Consider the following 11,910-nt stretch of genomic DNA (forward strand, 5'->3'; position numbering starts at 1 on the left):
CTATATTTTTACTCATGTATATATATGATTTATTACTCTTCGACTGCCAGAACTATTATGAACATTAAAAACATACAATTTCCCCTGTCTTCTATAATAATTACGTAAAAATGTCGTAAATCGTGCATAGGAACATAACTTTGATGTATTTCTTGTTACACTATTTAGAATACAACTATCATATCCACAGATAATAAATTACACAGATTGCTGATTTCTTTTTTTTTCCTAACACATAATTTAGTACTTAAACTGAAAAATAATGGAAAATAATATTTTGTTGATACATTTTATTTCAACCGCAAATCTATGAGAAAACCCGTTTTCCGAAAGTACTTGCGACAAAATATTATTATCTCGCTATTAAATCTTTTTGATGGGGATCAAATGTTTCAACCAAATGTATGTTAAAACTTTGTATGTGAGAGTTTTGAACGATTAATTGAAATTTGTTAGCATGACAGCTTCAAAGATGTGTATGATTATTATAAATACGCAGTAGTATTTATATGCGTATTATGTACAGGATTGATTTCATTTTTTGTTTTAAGACTACGGGATAATACGTTATAATAAATGCAGCTATTTATGAAATTTTTTTTTAAATATCAAAACATATTATGGTTTCAGTTTTGACATTACCATTGCCAACTTTAATATTGAATTGGCAATAAAGGATAATATTATTGTAACAAGTAAATACGAGTACCTACCTACACGAATAAATCATATTTTATTTTTTTAAATTACTTAGAGTTAGATATTATGATGTGCCTCTAAATTACCTATTTAAGTATTTTCTTAAGGTTTTCTTTTTCTTGTTTTAGTTGAAAAACAAAAAAATAATCATAATATATTTCCAATAACTTATTATTTTTATATTCAACTAGACATTTATCATTTACGTTATTTCGTTTATATTTCAGAAATCAATTATGTTGTATAACATATTTAGTATAACTGCTTAGGTTTATATAATCATTGTACAGCGTTGTTACTACATTTAAAAAGCGGGTAAGTGGATGTCGCTCTGCTGTACATTAGGTGGTGGGGTGGACCTCTGACTAGAGTAGGTTAGATTTGAATGCAATGATAGGTATCATTGTATACGAAAAACGATTCTGAACAAAGATGATTTTTCAGTCTAGGATATATTATAGATAATTAAAAATTTTCAAATCTTAGGTATAAAAAGAAAAACTTTTATGAATTTCGATCTAAGATAATTTGAACATTGCCGTAATTTTTATGTATTTAGTCAAAATTTGAACTTCAAATGCTAATAAAAAAAAATCGTGCTTATGTATTTTTGTAATTTTTTAATCACTATATGAATAACTTATGAGGAACTTTGTATTAAATTTTCAAGTATTTTTATTGGGCCGAACAAATTTTATCAACACTTCAAAAAAAATTTTTCAGAAAAATTGAAAATTTCAGTTGTCTATAAATACCTCAAAAAAAGTCAAAATATTTTGAAAATTAAATCATGTAAAGAAAATGTCAATCTAAATAACTGGTAAAATTTTCAAGTATCTACGACTTATACTTTTTGAATAATAACAAATGTTTAAAATCGTTTGAGGATATATCGTTATCGTTACGCTATTTCGAAAAAATTTAAAATTCAAACGCACTTAAAATTTTTCCTATAACGACGCTTCAGGTTTTCTCTATAGCTATTTAAAGGAAAACTTATGGAAAACTTAGTGTTATATTTTTAATCCTTAGTTATAAACGGAAAAAATTTTATGATTTTTAAACTTCAAAATTACTTGCAAATTTTCGCGTTTTCGACATATTTCGTAAAAATTTGAACTATAAACGCTTATAAAAAAAAAATTGTGACTAACGATTTTTAATTTTTTTTTGGCTACAATAAGAACAACTTATAAGGAACCATGTATTAAATTTTCAAGTTTTTTTGGTCGTCCAACATTTTTTTACCGATACTTCAAAAAAAAATTCTCAAAAAAATCGAAAATTTCAGTGGTCTATAAATAACTCCAAAAATGTCAAAAATTTGACTGAAAATTTTAAAATTAAACTGTATATATATAACACTAACATAAACATTTGGTGAAAATTTCAAGTATTTACAGTGATTAGTTTTTGAATTATAACCATATAAAAAAATCAATTTGGTCGAAAACTGGTTTTGCGTAAAAATTCCAGTTTTTCTGTCATTTTTTTTGTTGTTATTCTCGATTTTTTTTGAAAAAAATGTTGGAAAATGTTTACTTTTGACATCTATAAGGCACCAAGGACCTTCAGTTTTACATCGGAAACCACCCCCAAAGTTTGAAATCGAAGCATTATTTCGACTAGTTATGCTGTACACAGACACAAAAAAAAAAAAAAAAAAACACATCATTGTAAAATCAATACATTCATCACTTCGTTCAGAATCTAAAAATAAATAATTAGGTATTATAGATCAATCGTTATCGACCACTTAAAGCTGTTGACTTTTCAATGTCAAAGCTTCGTGATTCATATTGACAATATATTTTATACATGTGTTTAATTTAAGATTTGAATTACTACGATTTTTATAATAATTCTGAAATTATCAATATTTTTATAAATATAGTTCTTTTTATGAAATATAGATTTTAACAGTATTTTCTTTTTGATACGAAAAAATGAAGAATCGTTTATATTTTGTATAAAGTAATCGAAAGCTTTTTATTTATTTTCATCGATTTTTACCTTTAAGTGCAATGTAATGTATATTAAAGGTTATATATTGATATAGCTACTGTTTTAAGACGACTGTAGTACTGGCGCGTTATTTAAAAAGCCATAACGTGTCACAAGAATGTCTACCACAACTATTTATTTAAATAAATCATACTGTCTCTGCCAATTATAAAATACAAATGACGTATAATATAATACACTGTGTAAAAAAATAACAGACATAATGTATTATTAAGTTAATAACATACAAACTTAATAATTTCATGACTTTTTTTAAATTGTATATTATAATATTTTGATAATTGTTAAAATATTATTAATTCAATTAAATAATAATATATATATAAAACAAAAATTATTACATACTTATTGAATTGTATTCTGTCATCTACCTACCTCCGTCTTACCATAGCGTTATATAAAAATAAATGAATCGTATTTACACACATTTTTTTCGTGAAAATATCAATGAAACATAATCAGTGACCACGATAAAACTGTTAAATGCCCGAATATTTTTACAATAAGCTTAATCTGTAGTGCTCCTAACCTACATATTTAACGCAATCATAAGACTCTCATATTTTCCACTAAGCTGGCAATTTTTCAAAACGATTGTCTCCCCATATACTTGAAAACAATATACTTCCTCCTGCTTAATTTTGCTTTAGAGCTAAACATAACACGATACACCAAGTCCATAGAGTGGTTGATGCTATTAAGTACATCTCTCGAAAAAAAATGCTATTGCACAGCTGTCTTCTTAGACATATCTCAGGCCTTCGACCGAGTATGGCACGAGGGCCTACTGTTCAAACTTCGTAATATTTTACCCCCACCGCTCTTTCTTTTAATTAAATCTTACCTTACAAATCGCCACTTCCAAATACGTTACGGCTCATCAACTTCAAATAAAGCCACAATTTTCGCCGGTGTACCTCAAGGTTCAATCCTCTCCCCCTTACTCTTTAACATTTATGCCTCTGATCAGCCAACAACTCCAAACACCTCTGTTACTGACTATGCAGATGATAAAATAATTTTTTCAATTCATAATGATCCAATTATAGCCTCTACTAATTTACAGTCTCATTTAAATTTACAATCCGAATGGTATGAAAATGGCGTGTAAAAGTAAATCACACCAAGTCGGTTCATACAACTTTTACCCTCAGACACGGTCATTGCCCAAATGTTTCAATTAATAACATACCTATCCCACCACTCAATGCTATTAAATATTTAGGTTTAATCCTTGACCAAAAATTAACTTGGAACAAACATGTAAGAGCTAAAAGATTGATCCTTAACGCTCGATCTAGATCGTTAAAAACAAAAAATAAATTTACGAGCTTAAAAACAAAACTACTTGTATACAAAACTCTCCTTAAGCCAATATGGACATACGGGTTACAAGTTTACAACTCTGGGGATCGGCCAAAAAATCAAATTTAAACAAAATTCAAGTCTTTCAGAATATTACCAGAAAAATCGCTAACGTTCCCTTCTACGTCTCTAACATAACGCTTAACCATGATCTAGGTATTCTACTGGTTGTAACCGAAGTGAAACTATTTTACAAACGTTTTTTTCGACAGACTTGAAAATCACCCTAACCCACTAATAAAAGAGCTACATACCTGGAAATCCACCATGTAGACTCAAAAGGAAATGGTGTCGTGACCATTTAAATTAAATATCCCGCAATTACCCTAAATATAACGTCAAGTAAGTAAGTGCCACTAATGGGTTAATGGGTGGCTTCTTCTTCAAGCAATCCATGTTTATTTAACTCTTATCTTATACGCTTATTGTGCAAAATGTATAGATTGTGTATGTGCATTTGTAAAATAAAAAAAAATAAAAACAATAAGCTTAATGACACAATAAATTTCAAATGAATATTACGACAAATTTTGTCTCTCTAAATAAATTGAGATCATGGACAATAACTTTTAAATCAACTTTGTGTCGATTAAGTGTTATTAAAAAATGTCTCTTATAAATAATTAAAATACTTAATGTTTAACGTATTGAAATATAGTCTGTTATTAGATTTGATCTTGAAATTTATAACCCTCTGTTTTACAGGTACTGATAATGCGTTACGTTTAAAAATTCAATCTGTGATAAATTGTTATATTTTCAATGAGGAAATCGAATAATATGATGTAACACGAATATTTCAAGTTATAAATAATAAATAAATAAACAATGTATACAAAATAGATAACGTATAAAAATGATTTTATTTAAAATGAAATCTCTTTTCCCCAGATACTGAAACAAGAAATACTCTCAAAGCTCCCCCATTTCGGTAGTTATCTGTGTGTATAATGAATTCAAAATTAACTTGTTAGTAGGTTCGTATCTTAGTTTCCATTATCAAGGATTATTGAAATATTTCTGGGAAAAACTGAGGCAATCATGAATCATCCAAATATATATTTCCTGGAAATGGAAACAATTAAATTACATAATATCATTTTTTTTTTTTTTGAACAATTATATTTTAAAAAATATCAAACTATCGAAAAAATATTACTTTACCATAGACATAATTAAGGATGGGGAAGTTTTATAAATCTAATTAGTTAATATTATATTATCGACTGTCATAAAAACTAAGTATGAGTTATTGCTGTACGAAAAGTTATAATATCTAATATAATTATTTATATTTTAAAAATATTAAAATAGCTTACCTCATAAAAATTTATCCAATTCTTATAACTTCTATAAAGTTTACGCGAAATGGGTTTTATTAATTATCCTACAGTGTCCATTTTCACTCTAAACCGTCATCCATGACAGGGAAACACTAACACTGCATGAGTATTATATAATTTAACTTATTAGGAGCTTAATCATTTTAACTCAACTCTATCAAATTAAATGTTTGAAAATTTAATTTGACATTTTATAACTGTTTCGTGTAATGCTATGAATGATCAATATTTTACTACGTCAGAATATAACTGAATAGGATAATGTACCAAAAACAATGTTTCTTCAATATAAATAATAAACAAATAAACCGAAATTGTATTTAAAATATTATGTAACTCGTGAATGTAAAATATTAATTATTTACTAAAAATCTGATTACACTAAAATAAAATATAATAATTTTAAAATAGACAAGTATCAACATATTTTGTATCCCATTAAAAATAATTGAAATTTATAAATTTAATATTGAACTTTTTTTTTTTAAATCTAGAAATTATACACTCTGTACATAAAAAAAAAGTACAATAAGCATCAATTATGGTTTTTTTTTTTTTTTTTAATTATAATTAATGAGCTTGAATATCTTGAGGGAAGAACCAACCAGCGAAGGCACTTCGACGTGAATTTACAATTTATTTATGATTTTATGATTAATGATTTTAATTTATAAGATCTCGAGGCCATTGTCGCTTGAGTCTTCTTGGGGGATTTCCAGGGATGGAGATGGATAGTAATTTTTTAATATGAGGGTTTGTGTGGTTATGATGGCGGTTTCTGAATTTGGAGTAAAATAACTTGGCTGTTCCAGTGACTTTAGGAATATGGATATCTGTGTGTAGGGTGTGATTTGAGATATAAGGAGGACAATTGGTAATAAGTCTGAGGATTTTGGATTGGAATACTTGGACTTTTTGAATGTTTGATTTTTTGGCAGTGCCCCAGACCTGTATACCATATAACCATATTGGTTTAAGGAGGAGATTATATATGTGAATTTTAGTTCGGAGGGATAGTTTTGAGAATTTACCAAGGATGGGTCTGAGAGCGTAGAGTCGTTTGTTTAATTTAATTTTTGTTGCATGAATGTGTTTAGCCCACGTTAGACGTTTATCGAAAATTAGACCTAGATATTTAGCTATATCGGAATATTGAACTTAGTATTAAAGTAGGTACTTTTACTTTTAGTTTAAAATTGCCTTATCCTAAAAAAAGCTCTTATATATTAATTATTAATAAAAGGTAATTTTTTTGTAAAAATGGTAGATACACGCAAATAGTTTTCTCTTTCTGACCACGAATTGTAAAATTACTATCATGTGTTTGACAGGACCAACCTAGTTGGTTTTAGATAATATTTTTGAAATGAATTGTAAGATATTTTATTTTAAAATGCTCATCACTTTTTTGTAATTAAAATATAACTAAAAACCTATAAGGTGAAATAGTAAATATTTTTACTTTGAGTTAATAATTTTATATAAATTTATTTTAATACAACATATAATTTGTGACTTACTTACACCGAAAAATTAGTAATGCTTAACGCGAGTTTTCTATATTAATAGGTACAAGTGACAAAAAGTGTAGGTACTGACATCATCCTCTTAACACTACTTTGTGGGGAAATGAGAAATTCATGATATCCAACTAAAATATTCGATGATAGTAATAACACAATTTGTATACCAAAGGAGGCAGTTTTTAAAATATCACTTTTGTTTTTGAGAAAATCATTAAAGCTTACGAGTAACTCCAATAAAATATATAATGTTATAATATTATATAATATTGAATATCTTACCGTTAAAAATATTTTATAGAATATTTATTTTTTCCTCTCTATATCCATTCTCACCTTCACAAAAATATGTTCATTGTTGAACTATATGAACCTAAACTTTAAATTATAACTGGACATATTTGAATCCTTGAACTCAATGCATTCTAAACCTACAAGTGTATAATAACACCATACATTTTTAGTTTTATTATTTATTTAATTTAAATTTATTAGTGTTATAACTCTTGGTATAGATTCGAAATATATGGTAGGGCAAGGATATGATGGGGTAGCAGCAATGAGTGGGAATTTCAATGGAGTGCAAACCATTATTCGAAAAGTTTATCCAGCCGAATTTTCTGCGCACTGCAGTGCTCATTCATTAAATCTAGCTCTCACTCATTCATATAGTATTCAATATATTCGTAATTGTTTTGGTACCATAAACCGACAGGAAATTGTATTTAAAATTATATGCAATACTACCAGAATTATTAAAAAAATATATTAAAGAACAGTTTTCTGAATCTAAATGAACCAAACTCACATCAATGTGAGAGAAACGCTGGATGGAAAATCACGACGGGCTTATACGATTTACAGAATTTTATAAAGCAATTTTAAATGCATTAGGAGAATTACAGTAAGTTAAAACGTAATATTGAAACGTCATATAAAGCTTTACAATTGAAAAAAAAACTATTATAACCGTCAACTTTGTTATAAGTATGATCACAGCTTATGTACTTTATACCCAAAGATTACTACTGTGTAAGAATTTACAGTCTGTAAATTATGATTATAACTTGACCGAAGCAATGGAATATGTTGATATTGTTTTACATGATATACATGATATGTGAAGTAATATGGATACTACAATTTCTAAGATTTTTGAAAATACAAAGGATCTTAAAAAATCAGTAATTAAACATACAAATACCAAGCATCGTTTGACGTCAAAAACATCGAATTAATGTCGTTACAAATTCACCTGAAAAATATTGTCGCATAACAATAGATATTTTCTTTTTTAACGATTTCATTGAGCAATTTCAATCAAGGTTTAATAATCACAAAAAACAAATTTCTTCACTGCACAAGTTGTTACCAAAAATATGTAACAAATTCGAAATAGAAACAAACGACTTTGAAATGTATTCTGAATTTCCGGATATGAAAGTACTATACCAACAGAAGTTCAACTTTGAAACAAACTGGAAAAAGACCGTCCAAATTCAGCTATTGAAGCATACATTAATTGTAACTCTGAATATTTTTCCAACATATCGTTTCTTTCGAAACTATTAGTGACCTTGCCAGTTTCAACTTCTACGCCAGAATGCACATTATGCAAATAATTAAAAATTTACGTAAATCATCAGGTCAAGAGAGGCTTACAGGTTTAGCTCTTTTGAGTGTTAACGGGCAAATAAAAATCGATTCGGATGATGACATCGATTGTTTCAACAAATAAAAAAAGCAACAACTAGATTTTGTGCTATAAAATATTCTTTGAAATGATAATTGTATATAGTTTAAATTTACACTAAAATATTCTAAAATAATTATGATGTATTCAAATAGTAAAATGTCATTTTTTTTTTAAAAAAAATAAGTGTTAGTTGTATTTTTTTTAATGACCTATATTGAAAATATTATTTAATTTAAAAAATGTATTTTTTAAATAAAAACGTTGGTTTTTTAACAACTGAAAACCCATGTAAAAAATTATTTTGAAAAAAGTAAATACTTTTCGAGATAATCTGTGTGTACCCGCTTAAAAGAATCACCCTGTATTTTACGTTCAATAATATTAAATTTGCAACAAACGCAGTAACAGTGAATATCATTCGTAATAGTTATAATTGAATTCAACATTTTGGCGTAAAACGATTTCTTGGAATCATTGTAAAGTGTCATTGCATCCACGGTTTATACTTGTTACATTTTATTCTGGATCAATTCAAAAGGTATTAAATATATTTTTTAAATAATATATTGATTAGAATCTCGGATCTATTGATGTATATATATATATATATATATATATATCAATTAAGATTGAAAACTTAATTACATAATATGTCATTTATGGTGTCTTTTATCGTCATATAATTATGATTATAATATTATCACCACTGAAAAAACAAACTTAACCTATAAATACTGGTGTATGTTGAGATATTTGATTGGACTAAATTTAATTTATAATATTTTAGTTTGCTGATTTTGACAATTTCTACCAATTATTTTTAATGCATTTGAAAGTTTCTGAATATTTCACTAATAATGTTAAAATAATTATGGCCTATATTTAAATGTCAATTTATTTCCTGGATTTTCTGAATTAATTCCATGTGTCAATGAATTCAAATACAATATTATATTTGAATTATTTTTTATTGAGGTTGAGTTCACTCGATTTTAATATCAATAATTTATAATATACTAACATATAATACATACATATGACTTAACGATAATTAGAATCATCATGTTAAATGTAAATTTCAAAAAAGTAATTTTACCATTATTTCTGAGTCCATATTGTGACTTTAATTTGAAGATGCATACTAATAGCTTATTGAAACCATTTATAATCCAAAGCATTTATTCTTAGTAAACCTTATGGAATAAATATAATAAAAATGTCTCGCACCTAAAATGATTATAATATAAGAGCGATGACTAAGTGTTGCCATCAAAATAATTTTAAGTAACATCTTGGAAATCATATATTTTTTGTAATAACTGACATATTGAATCTTTATTCTACATCCAGAAAATGTATAAAAATCTATTGTATGTTTATTGTTATTTTAATTCAATAGCTTATAACATAAAGATAACATAGCGACAAAACAGTTCAGACATTAAATATAATGATTCTTAAATAATCATAAATTGTGATTAATTGTATTAAAACTGTTTAGTTATATTTCCATTACAATTTATTTTTGTTTCCAGCTTCTAACTTAGCATTTTTTGGCTTTTCTGATAAAGTACTATTGTGGCATTTATAACTTCCCTTGAAATCAAACATTAATTTCAATTCAAAAACTGCATTTTATTTTGTCATATCTTTATCTCTAATAAATTATAAAGGTTATTGTTAAAACTTATATTTTGTAGTTTTTTATGATACACATGAAACTTAATGCTTTATATGGATATAGTTGAAATTCTTTTAAAAATAATATACACCAATACCATAAATTATAATAGCATAGAATCATTGAAAATTACGGTAATGCGTTGATGCGTGAAGTTAATTACGTGAACGTACTTTGAGCACTGTAAATACCAATAATAATCATAATTGATAATGTCAACTGCAATGTTACTTCAGTATAGTACCTATTAATACAGTGTGTATATTATAGGTAAAACAAAGTTTGATATTCATGAATTTAATTAATTAATATGTATTTTAAGTTCAAATGTTTTTTTTTTTTTTTTTTTTAATAAGAAAATATACAACTATACAATTAAGCACAACAAGTAATAATGATGAAGAGGATTACATAACATGAAAAATGGCACGATGTAGGAGGGCTACTTGGTTATTTTATTAATTAATGGAGGAGGTTTCTAACCCATTTACGTTTGAGCCTTCGTGGGGGGGAGGGGTTTGTCAGGGTTATGTTGTGAAGCGAGATAACTAAAGTTGGGGTTTCTATGGGAGCTAAATTTTTTGTGGAGTTTTTGTTAGCAGTTTTAGTGACTTGGTTTACGTAATTTATCCTCAGGTCAGAGTGAAGGGTTTTGTTACTTACATACCAGGGGGATTTTGTAATAGTGCGAAGGCAGATGGATTGGAATGATTGTATTTTTTGAATGTTACTTGAGGCGGCGTTGCCCCAAATTTGAATACCATAATACCATAGAGAAAAGATCAACATTTTGTAAATAAGAATTTTGAGTTTAAGGTTTAATTTTGATCGTAAGAGAGGACGTAGTAGATGTAATCTGGAGTTTAGTTTCTTTCTTTTGTCAAATATGTGGTCTTTCCAAGTTAACCTTTTGTCGAAAATGAGTCCTAAGTATTTAACTTGGTTTGTTTGGGGTAATAATTGGTTACAAAGTTTGACTGGTGGACAATTGTTTGGGCGAAGGGATAAAGTAATGTGGCTAGATTTGTTTGTATTAATTTTTATTTTCCATAGTGTGAACCAGTTTTCGAGTAAGTTGAGGTGGTGTTGGAGTTTGAAGCTTGTTATTGTGGGATCACAATCGGTGGCTAGGATACAAGTGTCTTCGGCAAAAGTATTGAGGATGGTGCAAGAGGTTGTAGATATATCTGCAGTGTAAATTAGGTATAAAAGAGGAGAAAGATCACTGCCTTGGGGTACACCGGTGTTAATCATAAATTGGTTTGAAATTGAGTTGTTTAGATTTACTTGGAAAGAACGATGAGTGAGATAGGATTTGAGTATTAAATAATATGGGGCTGGGAAGTTTGTTTTTAGTTTGTGGAGGAGTCCATTGTGCCATACTTTGTCAAGTTCAAATGTTAAACAAAATGTATCAAAATTATAAACATTAGCAAATTATGTTCTATGTTTAATATAAATGTATAACATTTTGTAATACATAGCTAAGGCTTGAACATTTTAAAATGTATTACCAGAAAATATTTCGAGCTAACATACTGAAGAAATTAAAAAAAATAGCGATTTTATGTATTCTGT

General features: G+C 27.2%; 1 protein-coding gene across 1 annotated transcript in view; it reads right to left on the reverse strand.

Annotated features, from left to right (window-relative positions):
- The window catches only part of LOC107174004 (serine/threonine-protein kinase 32A), a 95,166-nt gene extending 89,645 nt beyond the window's left edge, over nt 1-5,521 (reverse strand). The window contains exon 1 of the mRNA XM_089223950.1: nt 5,409-5,521. Within this exon, the coding sequence (XP_089080076.1) occupies nt 5,409-5,413 (5 nt within the window). The 5' untranslated portion in view covers nt 5,414-5,521. The remainder of the gene's footprint in view (nt 1-5,408) is intronic.
- Nucleotides 5,522-11,910: the final 6,389 nt, after the last annotated feature.

Source organism: Diuraphis noxia, unplaced genomic scaffold (genome assembly GCF_037042655.1).
Source record: "Diuraphis noxia isolate RWA-SAM2 unplaced genomic scaffold, SU_Dnox_SAM2 contig0003, whole genome shotgun sequence".
Lineage (NCBI taxonomy): Eukaryota > Metazoa > Arthropoda > Insecta > Hemiptera > Aphididae > Diuraphis > Diuraphis noxia.